At 31.9% G+C, this 20,930-nt stretch overlaps 1 protein-coding gene across 7 annotated transcripts; it reads right to left on the minus strand.

Annotated features, from left to right (window-relative positions):
• Nucleotides 1-12,906: 12,906 nt before the first annotated feature.
• LOC112294397 (U-box domain-containing protein 6) lies at nucleotides 12,907-19,414 on the minus strand. Of its 7 annotated transcripts, none has more exons than XM_024544732.3 (8): nucleotides 19,277-19,414; nucleotides 17,278-17,599; nucleotides 17,075-17,130; nucleotides 16,658-16,947; nucleotides 16,209-16,397; nucleotides 15,881-15,988; nucleotides 14,132-15,489; nucleotides 12,907-13,839 (listed from the first exon to the last, which is right to left on the minus strand). In XM_024544732.3, exons 3-8 carry the CDS (start codon nucleotides 17,085-17,087, stop codon nucleotides 12,987-12,989), a joined length of 2,811 nt encoding a protein of 936 aa, XP_024400500.1. In that variant the 5' UTR covers nucleotides 17,088-17,130; nucleotides 17,278-17,599; nucleotides 19,277-19,414; the 3' UTR covers nucleotides 12,907-12,986. The 7 variants fall into 7 exon arrangements, with proteins under 7 accessions (XP_024400500.1, XP_024400503.1, XP_090099853.1 ...); XM_024544735.3 differs by lacking the exon at nucleotides 19,277-19,414 and adding an exon at nucleotides 19,048-19,180; XM_090243727.1 differs by lacking the exon at nucleotides 19,277-19,414 and adding an exon at nucleotides 18,673-18,856 and having other exon boundaries at nucleotides 16,240-16,397.
• Nucleotides 19,415-20,930: the final 1,516 nt, after the last annotated feature.

Below are 20,930 nucleotides of genomic sequence, written 5' to 3' on the forward strand. Positions count from 1 at the left end.
GATTGGAGCTTACAAGAAAAATCTAAATTGCTTAAATATGAAAGTAACAAGGTAATTGGGATTTATGTATAGTTAAGTCTACTAAGAAGAGTGTTTTTAGTACTTTTAAATTGAAATTGAGATTACATTCTTCTTGTATGGGCAAAACCTATTAGAATTTCTTGACTACTTATAAAGCACAATCTCACCTTCTACAGCTAGGTACTCAATGCATTCCTAAGCAAGACAACATGTAATACGACATGTCATCTTTTCCGCATTGATGGCCCAAAATTGATTCCTAAACTTAGTCTCAAACTCCTCTCAGTTACAAAATCCGCCTTGATCTCCATAATTTTGAATTCATTATTGCCACCAAATAGTTGCCACATCTCTCAAATAGTTGGCTGCATATATAATTTCTTCACTGGTTTTTGCTCCAAATAGTTAGAGATATTGTCGCATGTTGAAGAGCCATTGATATGCATCTTCTTGCCTTGAAGTTCTAAAATATGTACTAGGCTTACTCAAGTTCAGCTTAATAGATATCGACTCCCTTATTCTAAAGGCTTCTATTTGCCCTTGTAAAGTAGCTATCTAGCTTAAGAGGTGTTGTATTTGAGCCTCCATCTGGGATTGCTCTGCCATATCTCCCATGCTGTAATTCACCATTGGACTTTACTTTTGTAATACCTAATCATCTTCTGATTGACTTTTTAAAAGTAGCTCGTAGTAGCTTCAATACAGTATCCAATGTGATGACAATAATTGATTTTAAATTACATGATGACTATTGACATATTACCAAAGTACAATCTAATAGTCACTCTGATATCAAACAAAATAGAACATAAAAAAAAAACTAAGCAACCAAAATCAATACAAAGTAGAACAAAATATGAATATATAAAATCAAATTTTATTAAAAAAATATTGTGATAATTACAATGTCTTATTTGACAAGTTAGCATATGATGGCTCTTAAGTTGAATCTACTAGGTATTGATTCTTTATCTTCTTAATGCCACAATTATATAAAAATTACAAACAAGGATAGAAAGTAGATGCAATCTTTCCTAAATTGTGTTTCTTTTATAGCAAAGATTTGCTATCTTTCATCTTGATTTTGATGGATATCATTGATGAAAAACTTTGACCTTCTCTACTACATTTGTAAGATTTTTTGCTAGCTTTCATGTGTTTACTAATATTATATTTTTGCCAATGAATAAGATATTCTAACCTGTGTGGATGCCACCTTTAGTCTAAAACTTCTTCTACATCAAATTTTTTATTATCATCCATTTTTATAGAAGGTAGTGGTATTTATCTTCTTTCCAAGATATTCACTATCTTATATGATTCTAAAAGAGACATGTAAAATATAGGATGGATTTTTATAGACTCAAATAAATGTAATCAATAAACAATTAGATTGACTTGTTTACAAATAAGAAATATTTTAAGTCTACAATAATCCAACATACAACAAGAATGAATAGTTTTAATATTACAATGAAGTAATCATATCTTATCACTAACATGGAAATGAGGTTGTTCCTTACGATAAGCATCTACATTGCTCTTTTGTTGCTCTTGAGCCTCTTTTAGTTATACCTTCATTATTATATGTAGCTCAAATAAATGATTTGTCAAATCTTCCTCTACATGATTATCAAGTGTTGAAAAGTCAAAAGTATCAAGTTATGGATGATATCTATAATTAAGAAAGAAATGCGTTTGGTAACTAGAAGAATATATTGTCTTATTATAAGCAAATTCTACTAGTGGAAAAAGAGTTGTCCAATCATCTTATTACTACTTGATGGCATATCTCAAATATTGCTCCAAAACATAATTTATACACTTTGTTGGTCTATCAATTTTGAAGAAAGAAAGCTTAAGATAATTTAATATCTATTTTTAGAATATTAAAAAGAATATTTTAAAATCTTGATCCAAAATGAGTTCCTCTATCAAATATAATATCCTTAGATACTTCATGATAGCAATAGTTATTTTCAAAGAAAACCTTGGCTGTTTTTTTACTTGTGATTGTTTTTGTACACAGTACCAAATATGCCATCTTGGTGAAATGATCCACTATTATAAATATAAAGTCACAAGAATCTAAGACTAGATGATCTATGATAAATTCAATAAAAATAGAAGACCATGGCTATTCAAGAATAGATAATGATTGAAAAAGTCCATAAGGTCAATCACAAGGAGTTTTTGACCTTGAACAAACGTCACATAATTGAACAAAGTCTTTCATTACCTTTCATATTTGTAGCCATCAAAAATCTCTAGATATAAATTCCAAAGTCTTGTCATATCTAAAATATTTGGCTACTAAAAAATCAAAACATGCTTGAAAAATATGTAAACGTGCATGTTAATTTAAAAAATATAAACATCATTTGAAAGAAAATACATTGTGCTTGAATTCAAACTTAGAAGCATTATGAGACATAGAAAAATGATTCTTAATATCATAAATAAGAGGATCAAAGGACATATTAGATTGAATTTGTTTCACAAAGATTGAATCAACAATCAATGTTGATTTTATTGCTTAAAGATAAAAATGCTTTAGCTTCAAGAAAATCATTTTTTATTAATCAAAAGATGCATCTTCTTCTTTTGGTGCAAGATAAGAATGTCTAGAAAGGATGTCTAATAAACCTTATTATTTTTTGGATCAATAAGTGATTTCAAAATCAAATCTTAACAAAAACATGCTCTAACGAGTTTGACAATGATTCAAAATACATGCTAACATAAATATTTAAGATTCTTATATTTTATATAAATAATAATTAAATTAGAAGCACCTTTTAGATAATAGCACCATTCTTGAAACAAATCCACAATTGTAAGAAGTTCTTTGTCATATATCTTATAATTGATCTTGGCTATTAAAAAATTTCTTGAATAAAAAGCTACTAGGTGAAGTTTATTATTTATTCTTATTTTTGGCAATACATCATCTAAAGCAAAGTTTGATGTATCTATTTTTATAAAGAATGGCTTAAAAAAGTCAACATGATATAAGATTGATGTAAAAATAAAACATATCTTTAAAGCTTCAAATGATGCTTCCACTTCTTAATTCCATTAAAGTTGGTCTTTATAAGTCAAATGTGTAAGTGGAGCTACAACCTGAGAGAAGTTTTTGATGAAGATCTAATAGTAGTTAACAAATTTTAAAAAACATTAGACCTCTTTTATCGTTTTTTAGATCTTTCAATCTATAATAGTTTGAACTTTGTTACGATCCATCTTAAGTCCATCATTTGAAATGATATATCCTAAAAAATTGACTTGAGTAATATAGAATACATAATTTTCTATCTTGGCATAGAGTTCAGCATCTTTTAATTTTTGTAATATACAACAAATATGAAGTTCATATTCTTCTATGTTCTTAGAATAGATTAAAATGTTATCTAGATAACAAACTACAAAGTCATCAAAAAACTCTCAAAAAATATCATTCATTAGATGTTAGAAAGTTGTTAGTGCATTTATAAGTCCAAAAGATATGATGTTGTATTCAAAATATTCATACCTTGTTCAAAACGTAATTTTTCATTCATCTCTTTTAATGATGCATACCAAATTGTATGCACTTCATAGATCTATTTTTGTATAGATCTTAGCTTGATTTAATTGACTAAAAAGTCTAGATATCAAAGGTAGTAAGTACCTATTTTTGATGGTGATTTTATTGAGTCTTTGATAATCTATACACTTTTGCAATGATCCATTATTTTTTTTTACAAATAAAATTGGAACTCTTGCTAGAAATTTGGAGTAGCATATGAGGTTTTTGGCTACATTTTTTTTAATATATGACTTAAATTCAACCAACTCATTTTATAATAAATTGTAAATTGGTCCAAATGAGGGTTGAGCTCTTTCTTGAAGGTCAATTGAACAATTGTAGGGATAATGTTATGGTAGAGTATCCACATTTTTTTTTTCAAATACATCTTAAAAAACTTGATATTGGCATAAAATACCACTTGAAGTCTTTTTACTATTAGAAATATGTGTAACATAAATGATACAAAGTAATCATTCTTTTGTAGCATACAAAAAAGCTCTTATATCTACAAATATATGTTTAATTACACTAGACTAATGACTTTCTATTTAATTAGCTATATTTTTAATTATACTTTCATAAAAGTCAAGAATTTAAAAAATATAATCTATTTTTGGATTATATTTTTTTAGCCTTAATAAACCTAAAATTATTGGATTAGAAGGAGATTTAAGATATTAAATATTACAAAATTACTATAAGTATTAGTTGTTACTTCTATAGGAAGAATTTCATGAATAACATTTCCTAAAGACAATGGACAACCATCTATGACTTCTTTGTGAATAGGTTTATTTTTCTTTATTAAAGGTCTGTTATGTCTTTTAGCAAATTTTTCATCTAAGGAATATACTGAGGCTCCTGAATCTAACAAGGCAGAGACTTTATGATATTCAAGTTTTCTAATAACATTTATTATAAACAAGAAGAAGGTTTTGAGAGAAGAATAAGACCTTTACTAGGTGTTGTACAAGGTTCCAATTGCATGGTCTCTATTATAACTAGACAAACTTATTTTTTGACATATTATCTTCATTGACACTGATATTTCTTATTTTGTGGTTGTGTCGCTTCTTTGGAGAATGTTGAACAGTGTATTTAGATTCTCTATAATATAAGCACAATCCTTCTTAACAACAATAAGTCTTTTCTTGCTTAATAAGAGGTTTGAAATGTATCACATCAAATTGTATATCCTCTACTTTTAAATATATGTGTTGATAAGATATTCGCATTGTCAATGAATTATAGTAGTATTGAGGTGCACTTATACAACTCTCAAATAAAAATTCAAAAATATACAAAAATCAAATAATAGGGTGGTCTTTCCATCCTAGTTTGAGACATAATTGATGGCTGAACGGATCTATCAACTATCTTTGAAGAAAACAAAGATCAAAATATGTGAGAAATATAATTTGTTGCATCCTAAATTTTCTCAATATATGATGACCATGCTTCGTAGAACTCATTCTTAGAAGGGAAATAATATCATGGACATATACTCTTATTCTAGTAATTACCTATATAATTAAGCAAAAATAGATAAAAATAAATAAAAATAGATTAATCTCATCATATCTTCTAAAACATTTTCCTAAAAGCTTCATAGATATGATTTTGACTTAACATGTATTTATAGTTGATTTTTAGATTAAAAACTTTTTCAACAAGTTATTCATGTATTATATGTAAGAATAGCTTATGAAACAAGCTTGCTTTGTGGTGCACACATAGAAAACTTGTCTTGTAAGTTAAAAAATGTGGCTTGCAAAGTCAACACATGTTGGAGGTTCTATAGAATGTTGCCACGTAGTTCCTATATAGATAGTATATATAGAGGCATGAGTAAAGGCTTCACTCTTATCAACTCTTTTCTTAATTTAGTCTAAATTCAAGAGTCTTTAGTTTTTTTGTCTTTTGACAATAGCTATTCTTGTTTCTTTTTAATATAAATGTTTTTTTTACTTCTATCTTTTCATACTTCTTTGAAAAAGTCTCACTTAGTTATTTGCTTTTATTGAGTTCTTATCCTTGAAAAAATCAAACCTGAAGTTTATATTCTTTTATATTATTAGAATAGATTATAATATTTTCTAAATAATAAATAGTAAAATTATTAAAAAACTTCCAAAAAAATCATTTATTAGATGTTGAAAAGTAATTGATGTATTTGTGAATCCAAAAAGCATGATATTATGTTCAAAATATTCATATTTGATTTGAAATGTAGTCTTCTACCTATTTTTTTTTTCAATACATATCAAATTATATACTTCTTATAAATCTATTTTTGTATAATTCTTTTCTTCATTGAATTAATCAAGAAGTCTTGAAATTAAGAGTAAAGGATTATTATTCTTGATGGTGATCTTATTCAATCCTTGATAGTCCATACATATCTACAATGATTTATCTTTTTTCTTTATAAATAAGATAAAAGCACCTACTTGAGATTTTGAATGATGTATGAAGTTCTTAGCCAAGTTTTTATCAATGAATTTCTTAAGTGCAACCAAATTATTTTGTAATAAGCTATAAATTGGTCCAAATATCAATTTAGCTCATTCTTAAAGATCAATTAAATAATCATACAGATAATGCTTTGGAAGAATATTTACATTTTTTTCCTCAAAAATATCTTGATTTTCTAAGGACTAACTTAAAATACTGGTTATAATCTTTCTACCATCAAAAATGGATGTAACATATACAACAAAAGATGACCATGCTTTTGCAACATATATAAAAGCTTTTGTACCTATCAATAAGGATTTGATTATATTAGACTTATGAATTTTTATTTAACTAAGAAAATCTTGGATTAAACTTTAAAAAAAATTAAGGTTATAAGAAATCTAATCTATTTGAAGATTATACTTCTTTAGCTACGATAATTCTAAAATGACTTGGTTGAAAGGAGATGGAATTACATTATATATTACTAAGCTATTATAACTATTAGTTGTTACACCTAAAGAAACAATTTCATGGATAACATCTCCAAAAGATAATAAATAACCATCTATTATTTTTACATATATGGGTTTGATTTTTTTGATTAAGAATATTTACTATTTTTTGATAAATTATTTATCTATAAAAGAGGCTGAGGCTCTTGAATTTAAAAAAAAAAAAAAAAAAAAAAAAAAAAAATTGTGATTTTTTTATCCTAAATAAATTTCTACTATAAAACAAGGTGAGGGATTTGAAAAGAAGATAGAACCTTTACTAGGTGTCCCACAAGATTATATCCACACGGCTTCTATTGTAGTTGGAAAATTTATTTTTTAATATATTATCCTCCTTAGCAACCATATTCTTCATTTTGTGGTTGTGTTGCTTCTTTGGACAAAGTTGAGCAATATATTTAGGTTCTCTATAATATAAGCACAAACCTTCTTAATAGTATCAAGTTTTTTCTTGCTCAATAAGAGGTTTGAAATATATTGTTTTAATTTGTATAGGTTTCAATTTTAATAAATAAGCTTTTAAAAAATTTAAAAGCTATTGCCATGACTTTATTTGAATCTCTCTAACCAAATCTTTGTTCTTAGTATCTTTCAAAGATTTGGTTATTGTATGCAATGGCTTGAGCAATAATTGTCTTTAATGAATCTACTCTTGGCATTATCAAAAATAAATCTTTGACATATACTTTTAATCCATATCAAAATTAATTGATAAGGGCTTTGTCATTCCAATTCATATTATAAGCAAAATTTTGGAATTTAGCAGCATATATCATGGCTGAACATGATCATTATTATAAACATATGAATTTGGTCTTTGCTAATCTTTTTTATCACTTTCTTTAAAAAATGCTGAAAATAATTTTAAGAATGAATTTAAATTGTGGAGAAGACATGAATCTTTTTTCATCAAAGTTCAAATCAAGAGAAGGCACTTCTAAAGGAAATTATATATATATATATATGAATTTAACTTGAGTAAATTCATGAAGATATTAAGAAGGATGCAAAATTAGATATAGAGTTTTAAGTTAATACAAAAAAAATATAAAAAATGAGGTCAAATTAGGTATAATATTCATACTTATTTTAATAATTTCTACATGGACTACTTAAAAATAAGAATAGTCCAAAATAATAATCAACCTTGGCTTATTAGCCAAATAAAGAATATTTATATTATTATTATTTATAATATTTACTTCTAATAATAACTACTTACAAGATGCTTAAAGTAAGCACACTAAGTATTTTGTCAAAAAAATTGGTGTTTGATAATTAAAGGTATTTTGAATTTTATCTCTTCTTATAGGAAGAAATAAATTAAAAAATAAAAAATAAAAATAAAAATAAAAATAACTCTTTTTAAATATTTTTAGAAAAAAATATGTCTAATTAAAAAGTAGTAGATTATAAAAAGAATAAAAAGCAATTTTTTAAGAATACATGTATATTATTGGATTAATTAATAGATTATTTTCTTAGAAATATTAAATTTTAATAAAGAACTAATAAAGTAAATTATAATTTTGTAAAAAAACAATTAAATTTTTTTAAATATATTTTTATTTTAATTTTTATTTACTTCTAAAATATCCTATTTAATTAAATATATTTTTATAATTTTAAATTTTAATCATCTTATTTATTTTAATTTTTTATAAAATTTTATATATTTAAAATTATTAGATAAAAAGGATGTATTTAAAAATTAAAATCAAAATAAATAAATAAAACATGGATAGAAATTAGATATGGACTATTATAAATGAAATAGTAATACGTAACTTTAAAAACCACTAAAATAAGAAAAATAAAGTAAAATAAATAAAATATTAAAAAAATACATATATGTAATTGAATACACAAAAAAATATTATATGTATTTAAAATTTTTTATTAAAATTTGATGAATAAACATATATTTGGAATTCTTTCAAGGTATACATCAGAATTACTAAATTTCCATAAGATGACATAATTTCTTACTAAATAGAATATACATTGTACTATATAGTATTATTTTTATAAAAATTATAATAGAGGTAGTTATAAATGGCAAATAAGTTTATTGTATTGTACCTAAGAGCAAGTAAATAAAATATATCATATATATACGATTATTTCTATTTTTATTTTTTTAGTGAAAATGATATTTTCTTTTGTTTGTTAATACATGTTCTTTCATCAATCATATTTAATAGTCAACAAGTTTAAGCAGAAGTTGTCATATTAGTTAAATTTATTTTTATATCTAAATTTTTTAAGTAAATCTCATTATCAGCAATGGCATTTTATATATATATATATATATATGTGTGTGTGTGTGTGTATGTGTGTATGTTTTATATTTTTAGATATCATACATAATTCTATTCAAAAAAATACACGTTTTTGATTATTCTAATGTAATAAAGCAAAATCTTGCACTAGATCAATCTTACTACTAAATATTTTCAATTGCATTTCATTTTCAATTCTTTATTCAATCACCATATCATATGATTTTAAGATTGAAAGTATTGTATTAAAATGTAAATTAGACTTCTAACTTATAAGTATTCTAATTATTATAAAAATATTATTAACAGTAGAAAATCTCTTGTGTAAATTTTTAATAAAATCAATATTAAAATATTTTGTGATATGTCTTTATTTCTTTTGTCCTAATAATACTATGACATAAAAGTTAATAAAAACCTTTTAAATAAAAACTATCTATTTTATTGCTTCTCAATATTTAATTTTTAAATTTTTAGTATAATTAATAATTATACCTATAACATACGAAAAATTCAATTTAAAATATATTATTTCATGAAAAAAAATTCATATTTCACATACATATAATGCTTTAAATATTTTATTTTATTTATAGTATTAGGATAATTATATTGAAGATAATAAAAATATTAATATTAATATAAATATTAATATTAAAATCTATTTATTAGTTATACTTTTACTATGCTAAAGTGAATTAATATATTTAGAATGAACCTCTTTTCTAATAATTAAAGTCTATGTTTTCTACAATCTTTGTAAATATAGATATGTAAAATATTATTGTTTGCTTTTAAAAGTTGTAAATAAAACTTTTTATTACTATATATTTTAAACTAATCAATATTAGACTTCTTTTTTGCTACAAACCAATAAATTACACATATAAAATATAAGTATTATATATATATATATATATGTAAAATATTTTTAATTTCTTAAAACATATATATTTTTTAAATTTGCTTTGATTATAACCTTTTTATTTGAACACATCAAATTTCTTATAAAATTATTTATAACCCTACTTCAAGTTGTATAGATATTTCTTTGATTTATACAATAAATTATCATTTCCATGTCTTTTAAATTTTTTTGATCTCAATATGTAAATTAAAATATAAAAGACTTAATTTTTTTGTTATTGGAGTTAAACCTATTAAGTATTTTTTTTTTTTATAACTTTTGCATTCTTAGATACACCTTATATTTATTATCAAAAGTTTTAAATATATTAATTTCAAAAATCTTCATTGAAAATTTTAAAATTTTAGAAAAACCAATTTTTTCTTATAATTATTAATTATAGCTTAATCATCTTTTTTAATTTGGTATAATTTTTTTTAATTTTAAAAATAAAATTATTAAAATTTTATCTATATTTAAATTTCATATATATATATATAAATCAAGAAAATATGTTTTATAAACTTATAATTTAACTTTAAACTTTTTTCTTGTTATACACAAACTTCAATTAGGCGTCTAAACTTTCTAAATTTAAATAAATTTACAATAATTTTATTAAGCATTTCTTCAAGAATCTTACAACCAATAGTAGTGGATAGAAAAAAATTTATTATAATAATAGTAATAACATTATTTCAATTTAGAAATTCTTTTCTATCTCAAATTATTTAGTATAATTTTCATGTTTTTCTAACAACATTCAATTTAATCTTCTTGAAATATATATATATATATATATATATATATATATATATATATATTTATATATATATATAATCTTTCAAAAATATTGGTATAAGTTCTTCTATATATTTTTATTAAATTATAGTACAATAAATAATAATATTAAAGCTTACTTTGCTTTGAGATAAAGAAACTAAAATACACACCATGCAATTGGCCATAAATGAGAAGAATTGAGTATTAATGCATCAAAGAAAATTAATTTTTATTCCAACAAAGCCAAAAGTGAGAGACCATGAGAAAGGACACAAATTCAAGTATGTACTTATATTAAATATGAAGTAACTTATTACAAGAAAATGATAAGACTTTTATAAAACCAACTAAGTAAAACAAAAACAATGTATATAATAAAAATAAAGATAGAATGTCATCAATACAAATAATAGATTATTTCTAAGTAGTTTAAATAAATAAGACAAAACCATCACAATGGTTTTGGTAGAAGACTATCTACGAAACAAACATTGCAATAATGTATGTTAAAGTAAATTAGACAACAAAAAATAAGCTAAGCAATAGAAACATAGATGGAAGATGCATTATGGTATAAGATTAGATGTTTTATTTGTATATTTGTGTGTAAAGTATCCAAATCTAGAATTGTTGATATTGTCTTTTAAGTATATAAAACTTATCTTGTTAATTCAATAGGAGAAGAAAATTAAAGTGCAAGAATAGAGCTTTTTCAATATCTTCAATTTTTTCTCTTCTCAAAGTTTATTCAAGTCAAAGTTTATAAAAAGTTAAAGCTTAAAAAAAGACTGTTATTTAGATTTTTAATTGCAGGCTCTATGGATTAGTCAAATTATATAGAATAGGCTTGTATTTGTGCTGGGTTGTCAAAACAAGCAAATTATGCAAGTACAACCAAAAAGGCATTAATCATGTGTTTTTTAGATGGATTTCATTTCAACTTATGCAATCAAATTAACTAAACATTGTACAAATAGAAAAAATACTAACAACAAGCTATAACAAATTGTAGTTTTAATTATTATAATTCAAAAAAAATAATATTAAAGTTAAGAGATTTTTTTTTTCCCTTATATCTATAACTTATAAGTAATATGCATTAATCAATCTATTACTTATAACCAATGTAAACAACTATTATAAACTAATGAGTCATAGTTTCAATTTCTAAAATAATAATTATAATTATAATAATAATACGAATTAAAAATAAAATTACTTACTATTATTTGTTTTAAAATATAATTTTTGAATACTTACTTATCTATGTAATTTTATTATTGAATTTAGTTCCATAAGTAATCTCTTTTTAGTCTATTCATAAGGCCTTCACTGTGAAATATTTAAGATTGATTATATTCACTTTCAAAAAATAAAATTAAGATTTTTTTGGATTAGATTTCTAAAAAAATATTTAAATAACTTATTCATGATTTTGTTGAGATTTAGAATGGACATCTATTTATACTAACTAAAATTTGAAATTATTTAAAATTCTCAAGATTAAGATAAAGTGAACCTTAGATTAGAATTAATTGGATGTAAAGTATAACAAAGCAATATACTAAACTATAAGAATAAATTGCATGTTACTCTACTTTTATACAATAATAAGGTTAAAAAAATAATATAAAGATATTGTAATAAAGAAAATGTAGAGAATTGGTATTCTTACCCAAAGTTATATTATTTTCACCTAGAATTGTTTTACACCTATCATATTATTATTGTTGTAGATTAGTGACTTGTTGCATTTCAACAACAATTTCACTTGGACATTTTTGAAGAAAAATTTGTGCTTTCTTAATACCTTTGACTATTGCCAGCAAAAGTTGTCCTATTGGAACACTAATCAAAGCAAAATTATCTTTGAATTAGTCACAAAACCACAACAACAATATGATGAGTGCAACGCAATGCTGGGTAGAAATAATTAAACTCTAGGTGAAAATATCAATTTCCAAAATATGATAATCAAATATGGCCAACTTCTCCTTTGAACCACCCATATTGATACAAAGAAAAAAATTCTTCTCACATGCATACAAAACGCAATAAATGATATGTGCAATTATCTTCGTTGTGTGTAATTGAGGCCAAAGTTGAATATATCCACAAGGTCCTCACAAACTCACAGAAAGCTAGTTTACATTAGCTGAAGTTAGACGGATCCTTACCGAATGCTGCCAGCGCGGGCAACTTGTCAGATACTTCCACTGTAGGAAGGAGCTTTTCAAGCATTGGATACGTTCTATCACCTTCATTTGAAATTGAATTGGAGGAAATCTTCACAAAAGCAGAGACTAGTGAAATGATTTCATGAAACCGACAGTGCAGCTAATTATCAAATAAGCCCACAGAAAAGCCAGGTATCTGAACACTATTTTATTTTTTTTATTTTTTTATTTTTTTGTACTTTTTGCTTTGTTTATACAGTCAGATAGTGCACATTAACATTGGTAGAGGGGAAGAGCCACCTTTGTCTTCCAGATAAACCCGAGGGAACCAGACCGTGATTTCCCGAACTTTTTCTTCTGTTCCTTCCGAGGACTACTAGCAACATCCTTGGACAGAAGAGACTCCTGTTGGGGCTCGGTTCCAGATGACTCGCCATCGATGGTTGCTCCCATGCTGAGACTCACACTTAAAGGGGCAGAGTGTGAGAACACCGTCTCCTTCTGGCGTTGTTCACGGAAGTGTTGAAGGAGTTTCTGAGCTTTGTCTTGACCACGCGGACTGTTGCCCATAGAAAGGGAGACGAGTGCAGGGATTACCCCTTCCCGCAACACTAATTGGCTATGCTGCAAGCTATTAGTACATAGTAACAAAAGGGTGGCAGCGGCATGCTCTTTCTCCTTGATACTTCCCGAGTCAAGGATTTCAGCCAGCACAGCTATGCCGCCCTCAGTATCTGCAATGGTGGACCGCCCTTCTTCAATGGAAGCTAAGATGCACAGCAAGGCCACAATCTTCTCCAACAAGTCCACTTTGCGTAAGCTCAGCAGATGCACTAAGATGGGGATTGCGCCAGCCCGAACCACACGGGGCCGGTTGCCCGGTAATATGGTGAGGTTGTTGAGTGTAGTCAGTGCGTCCTTTCGTCCCTGGTTTGAGCCAGAGATCAGCAGTTTCACCAACAGAGGAATTGCTCCAGAGGAGCCTATACAAGCCTTGTTCTCGTTCAAGCACGACAAAGTCAGAAGAGCAGCCGCTGCAGCTTCTTTGCATGCCCGACTAGCTCCTGCTTTCAGTAACTCGACGAAATGAGGAACACCTCCTGCGGCTACGACTGCAGCCTTATTCCTGTGCACATCAATGCATGAAATCAGCTCATTGTACAAGACTTCCAAGGGTGCACTTAGCGGTCTTCCAGTTATTTACGATGTACATAGCAAGGCTAAAATAACCGGAAGACGCAAAGTAAGACATATTTGTAGCAAATCTTATGATGAGACACCATACGATGACAAACCAACATAAATAGACGAATGATAATTATCAGGGCCTACTCGAACTCGGTTCCGTAAAACATCTGAGAATTACACAAAAGCTAATGCAAATAGACTGGATCAATTCCAGAAGTGTGGTTCTTTACCTGTCATGACTGATGGCAACATTGAGGAGAGAAAATGCCACCACTTCTTGAGCTTTCTGGTCATCAGCATCAATTGCTACCCTGAGCAGCTCCACAAGAGCTGGAATAGCACCTCTTTCTCCAAATTGTGATCGTGCCCTAGCATTGGTTTTAGCCAAAATCCGGATCTCCTCGGCAGCCTGATATTTTTGCTCTACAGAACCCTCTATAAGATCTACAATCAAGTCTTCGCACTTGTTTGCCCATTGCCCTTCGGGTAGCAACGCTAGAGAATGATTCATACCATTTCCATCAAGTTGAGAAGACCCAAATTCATCCATGAAGTTATCTTCCTGCATTTGGACATGTTCACGGGTGCTTGAGCAACTGAGAGCGTCCACTGCTTTCTCAGCATCCTGATTCCTAGGAGTGTTGATGTCCTCATCTGGAAGATCATCCACTGGCACAACCCGAGCGTCTTTCCCCTGCTCGCCACTTGGTACCTTGACAAGCTCAGAGGCTGACCCAAGCTCCCATCGCCACGAGACTGGTGAAGGCGGAGGAGATGGTGGGCCTGGAACTGGAATATTATGAGCATCGCACCAGCTTGCGATCAAGCCTTTAACGCAATAATTCGGAGTGAGATTGAGGTGCGCCAAGGTTTGTCTCGTCTTTGGGCATGTAACATGTCCTTCTCGAAACCATTTTTCGATGCAGACTCTCTCATATGTTTGTCCTGACGCAACAATGACGGGCTCCGACATCAGCTGCAGAGATATAGGGCACCGAAGTTCTTCTGGGGCAAGAGGAGTTTGAGGAGTGCGTGGAGTTCGTGGTGTTTTAGGAGTTCTTGGACTTGAGCAATCAGGATCCTCCAATCTATCTACAGTTTCAAGAAATGCCATCTCAGAGCATCGGCAGTCTGCACAATGTTGATGAGTACGGGGAGAGTTGTTCCTGTCCAGCTCTGAATCCCCGCCTCCAGAAATCTTCCCTGAACCCCAACCTCTGTCCGAAGTAAGCCATGAGGACGGGTCCCCGCTTGTGCGCATAATATTCTCCATTCGGTGAACATTATTGAAATTCTTCATAAGCTGTAATATGTGAAGGGTGACCGACTCTTTCCGACGATCCTCCTCGAATCGCGCTTTCTCAAGTAGTCTTTGTAGAGCGCGTTTTTCAGCTAGGATTGCATCCGTTGTTACTAAGCCAAGCCGGATAGCTACTTGACTGAAAGTTTCTTCCTCAGCTTCAGGATTCTCATACTGGGAACCCTTCTGCTTCTGAAGCAGCAAGGATATGATATCAGCCCCTATCTGTTTCTCCTCAGGGTCCAGTTGGAATTTTGTTCGACTCAGCTCAGCTTGAAGCTCACCAATCTGAACATAAAGCAAACACACATAATTTGCTTTGCTGCTTCTAAGCGAACGCAGTACTTAAACAATTATTCTTTACTAATATTTGGTGAAACAAATATCGCGAAACCTACATAGACTCTTAAATCACGTGCTGCAGAATAAAGCACAGCGTGGAGGCCTAAAGAAGATCAGAAAAAATGGTCGGAAAGAGGCAATCACTCTTGCTCGCAGACGAGCAAAAAATGAGGAACACGTAAATATTGTCTTCGGAGCATGCGGTGCAATGCACGCAGTGAAATTGCTCATTATAGTTGCTTAACCTGCAAAGCATTGTACTACGCCGATTTTGGTGGCTCTCACTGCATTCCTTACTCCACTCTAGGATGATTGCGAGATGTCTGCAGGCACAAACCTGACAGGCAAGATCTTGCGAGACCAGGACGACAATTCGTCGAAGAATAGTCTCAAGACTTTCTTTAACCTCTTCAAACCGCGTCAACATGGATTCGCCTTTGATGGCCTGCATAGAACATCAGTTGAAGATTTAACACTCTCAGGATCCACACAACGGAGAAGCATAAACTGAAAGTAGAGGATTTAAGAGCAGGCTTGCTTGTAAGGGCAGTAATACCAATCACTTGATTACTGAGGTGTGACGGTAGTGAATGTATCCGGAGGGAGCAGAAGCCTCGATACGAACAAGATATCACGTGATTGCCTAAGCAATAAGACAAACATACCAAGTAGAGCTTGCTGGAATCAGAACAGTACTGTAGGAGTGATCGAGCCTTGTCCAAAGCCAGCTGCAATGTACAAAGTGCCTGAATTCCTGCTTTACGAAATCTTCCTCGCTCAGAATCCAAAGAATGTCCAATAGCTAGCATACGCTTCACAAGTGCAGCTAAAGTCGCGCACATCTGAGCATGAAGCTGCACAAGACGAGACCTCAGATTTTAAAACTCCATAAAAACATTGCTCCTAAAACGCCTCACAGGCGTGAAGCTACGAGACCATCGCAGCTGTTAACTTAAACCCTTTCGACCTAGTAAGCGCTGAAAATAAAAATACAAAAAATAAATAAATAAAAATAAAAAATACAGAGCTTCAGCCTGGCATCTACAATCTGAAAAGAGACTCATCAATATAATGAGTTGGTCAGTGTTCATGACGATGACATGACAAAGCGTACCTGCGGAGGCTTGCTGAAACCAGGGCCCGATGAAAATCTAGGACTTTGCAGGGACTGAGGACTTCCTACAGAGCGTGGGCTGTCAGCGAACCCTGAAGTCTGAATGGAGCTCCGCAGAGACCGAGGACTTCCTACAAAGCGTGGACTATCAGCGAAACCGGAAGTCTGGATGGGAGGCCGGAGAGGCCGAGGACTTCCCGCAGAGCGTGGGCTGTCGATAAATCCGGCCGACTGGTTAGGTCTCCGAGGAACGGGACAAGTATCCATCTTCCCCCCTGATCTCTGCAGCTCTGCTTGTAGCCAAAACCACAGTACTTCAGAGACGAGGGCCATCCTATTGAACTAGTCAACGAATACACCGCACATCATACTAAACTGCAAATAGCTTGCACATACAGGAAAAAGTCCCAAGCGTACCAATGTCTGCCATGGCAAATTAATCGCTGAGATGTATGCGGGTGATCAGTGACTTCCTGTCATTGCCATAACAGATTTGCCATTGATATGAGTACGATCTCTAAAAGGTGAAGCAGCAAGGATTACAAAAGAAATTAGGATCCTCTCAGACCAGAAACAAATTCAAATATCAGTTGCAATGGCTCTAAACTAGGTTGCCTCACCTCATGTAATGGCCCAAGGATATCCTTCTAATCACAGGATCCTGATCTGCTGCAGTCATGGTCACCTCAGCCACTTATATATGAGAGACAAGAAAGCATACTCAGGCCCTCTAGGGTCATCAGATTGACGCCTCTGGCCAAGAAAAAAGAAAAAAGAAAAATGTTTAAAATCTTAGTAGAATGATACTCCCGTCCAATAACAAAGTCTCCAGTCTTAAAATCCCTGTGGATTATACCACAACCTCTTTACTCTTGGTTTCAGGTAAATTTCGATTGGCAGCACAATCGATGTTGAATGATATTCAACCAAAACGAGTCAAACCTGCACAAACAATTAAACCAAGTGAATTAGATGTACGAAATTCCGACTTCTGACACACGCATTACTAAACCACTATCCCTAAATGTCAAGGAACAGAGGAATGAGTAGTAAGCGTTCAAGACTTCATCACGAAGACTTCACACACAAAGACACGAAAACCCGCTCGTATTACAGCGGAGGCGGAGATGAAACCAGAAGGAATGATGTTGTGAGAGTCCACCCACTCAAACACTCGCGCAACCTAGACTAGTCTGCAACTTTGTAAGAACGCAACAAAAGTACACAACCTTGTGTCCAACACACGGTATCTACACATAGTTTCCCCGAAGGAACAGATGACCTCATCTCAGACACTGGAGGGGCACAATTCTTTGACATCCATACCGGTGTCTACCACCTCAGAATGCACTAAAAAGGCCATCAAGAGAACCTAGCAAAATTGGTTCAACGAGTAGGTGATAAGGTGCATCATTCAAACTAATTCGAGTTTCGCTACCACCTTGCTAGTAAGAGAGCAATCACCTAAACTCTTAGTATAAAAAATGAAACCATAGCCGCTATATAACCACGACAAATACTTCCATAGGAAACTGGCGAAAAACGTCAAGACGCAGGGAAAATACTCCTTATCCACTGCATCACAATCAAACGTGCCAAAACATGCTTCCATCTACACCCTCAAAGGTAGTAGGACTGTAACAGTGTAGAAAAGAAGCAGCCGCTGTAACTAATGGACAACCAGAGCGTCGATGTCACCCGCTTGCATAGTTACAAGCACCCCTAACCTCACACAAGAGGGTGACCCACTCCATCCAAGCCTCAACCTCAGCAAGAACTCCAGCAGAGCCAATATCAAGTACAAAGGATCACTTCGCACATCATGATACTAAGAGAGAAGCTGACCAATAAAATCAAAAGTATAAAAAATTATAAAGAATTGAAAACACCCTAGCCACCTAGAATCAAACAAAAAGTCAAAACCACCAACATCCAACACGTACACTCTGGTTTCAGAATCGAAACATGTACTACGACCGCCACTAGTTGCTAGAAGAAACAATCCTGAAACTAACCTTCAACGAGGAATCCACCAACTCCGGATGGAGGCTACAGCAGTAGTAGCTTCGAACATGAAGCCTTATCACACTCCTCGGACTACCACCGCCACCCCTACCCAAGGGCACCCACGGCACAACACACACCCTGCCACTAATCCCTCGCAGACATTCGCCAGAATTATCCCACCTGACAACTAGAATAGCTGATCATCCATAAGGCCACTGACGACGTCCAAAGACCGTTTCAAACGAACTCCGAGGAATCTCACCCACGGCATTAAAAAAACTCCTTCTCTCTCCCACCCCCTACCCCGCTTGCACCAAGAATTGTCTCATCAAAACTAAACCCAGGGGAAAGGGTTGCGTACGGGCACCCCCCAAAGCACGCACCTCAAGGCAACACAAACGCAACGCAACTTAGAGCAAACTCGTCTACCCGAGCCTTATTTTTATTTTTTCTCTCTTTTGATCTCACCCCGCGACTGTACAACCCCAAGAAACAACTCCTTGCAGAACGTAAAGACTACTACTACCGCTACACGGCTTTTGCTATTGTTCTACAAAAATGCCATCGAAAAGAAGTGTGCTGGGAAAGCTTCGGATCGAGACAAAACCAAACCAGGGTATGTGTGCCGCCGGGAAACGCAAACGAGAGGGGGGCATGATTTGATTGGGCTCGATTGCCCGCTCCGCCATCGTCATCCCGTGTTGGATGCATGCTTCGGACACACCCTCCGCCTCCTAAGCTAGCTCGCTGGCTGGCTCCTCCTCCCTCCTCCTCCTGCCGCCCTCCCCGCCGCCCAACCCATTTCTTTCCGAATCCTCCCCATTTCTTTCCACAGTCCCCCCCCATTTGGCGCTATATTTATAGCTTCTTCCCCCATCCCGAGGCCGGGACAGCGTATCTTTTCCGCATTCGTGCCGCTCTGAGCAAACGAACGGACACAATATTTCCATTAAAGAATGGGGAGAGAGAAAAACCGTTTATTTCCCTACAATTGGCCCCCAGGGGGGAAGGCTAATTACATCGAATATTCATTCTCCTTCGCTTATAGGGCGCACACCTATTCCACCTCGGAGCGCGGCATTGGATGGCGCACGGGGGAGACGATTCTGACCGCTTCTTTATTATTTATTTATTTATTTATTTGTTGTTCTGGAACGGGGCTCCTCCTTCTCCTTCTGTTCATGGTGACTGTTCGGTGGTTATGGCTCAGAATCTGCGCCGGCTTCATCATTCAGCAGACAAAAGGCTTCTTCCTTCATATTCCTTGTGTTTGGTTTGGCGTGTCGCTGAAGGCTCCAGTGAAGGAGGCCCCCCCGCAGGGATCACACGCCTGCCTTGCTTCCTTCCTCGTCTGTCGGGCTTCTATTCCTCCTCCTCCTCCTGTAGCAGAAAGCATATACAACTAACTCTATCTGAGTCTATTAATACGTGAAACGGGATTTTATTATACATGATTGATGATGCTTGGCAACCAAGTTCTAATTCCTCCTCCAGGTCTCCGTTTGGTCTAACCTGATAGATAAATACTATTATTACTGTTAGTATTATTATTATTCTTATTACAATATATGCTGAATGAGCCAAATGGGCTCTTCTCAACGAAGCCGTCTTCTTTCATAAGAGTCTTTACTCCTACATGGACTTAAAGCGGAGCAAAAGGAGCTTTGGCTGACCCCACCCCCCCCCCTTCACCCAAAACAAGTAAATAGATAAATAAATAAATAAATAACATTCCTATTATTAAATTCCACGTTATGTGATGGATATTTCAGTAAGAAAATAAAATAAAAACACTTTTCCATGAGAGCATTCACAAGGTTTTTTCCAGTAATTTATTCAATCTTTTCTACAATTTTGAACAATTGGGTTTTAATAATGATAAATGACAGAAGACTTTTTATTTATATTTTAAATTTATATTTTAAAATCTATGTAGTTTATAAATCAATGCCTCTGATGACGTAAGATTCAATGAACATAATACCACAACAACCCAAAAATGAATCATATTTCTTGAAGTAATTTCAACTTCCATTTTCATCACAATCATCAATTTTTTCTAGCATGCCATGCTAATGTACAAAATAGATTACACTAATTCATTATCATGTGCTTATTTATTTTATTTCAGAATTAAATAATATCCAATACAAGCAAAAAATTTACTATGATATGACACATGATTGATGAGTAGATATTTCATTATGTATTTGGCCACTACATTTTTCAGAGACAAGGCGACTTTAAGCATTTACTATTGAATCGC

This window comes from Physcomitrium patens, chromosome 17 (assembly GCF_059467195.1).
Source record: "Physcomitrium patens ecotype Gransden chromosome 17, ASM5946719v1, whole genome shotgun sequence".
NCBI lineage: Eukaryota > Viridiplantae > Streptophyta > Bryopsida > Funariales > Funariaceae > Physcomitrium > Physcomitrium patens.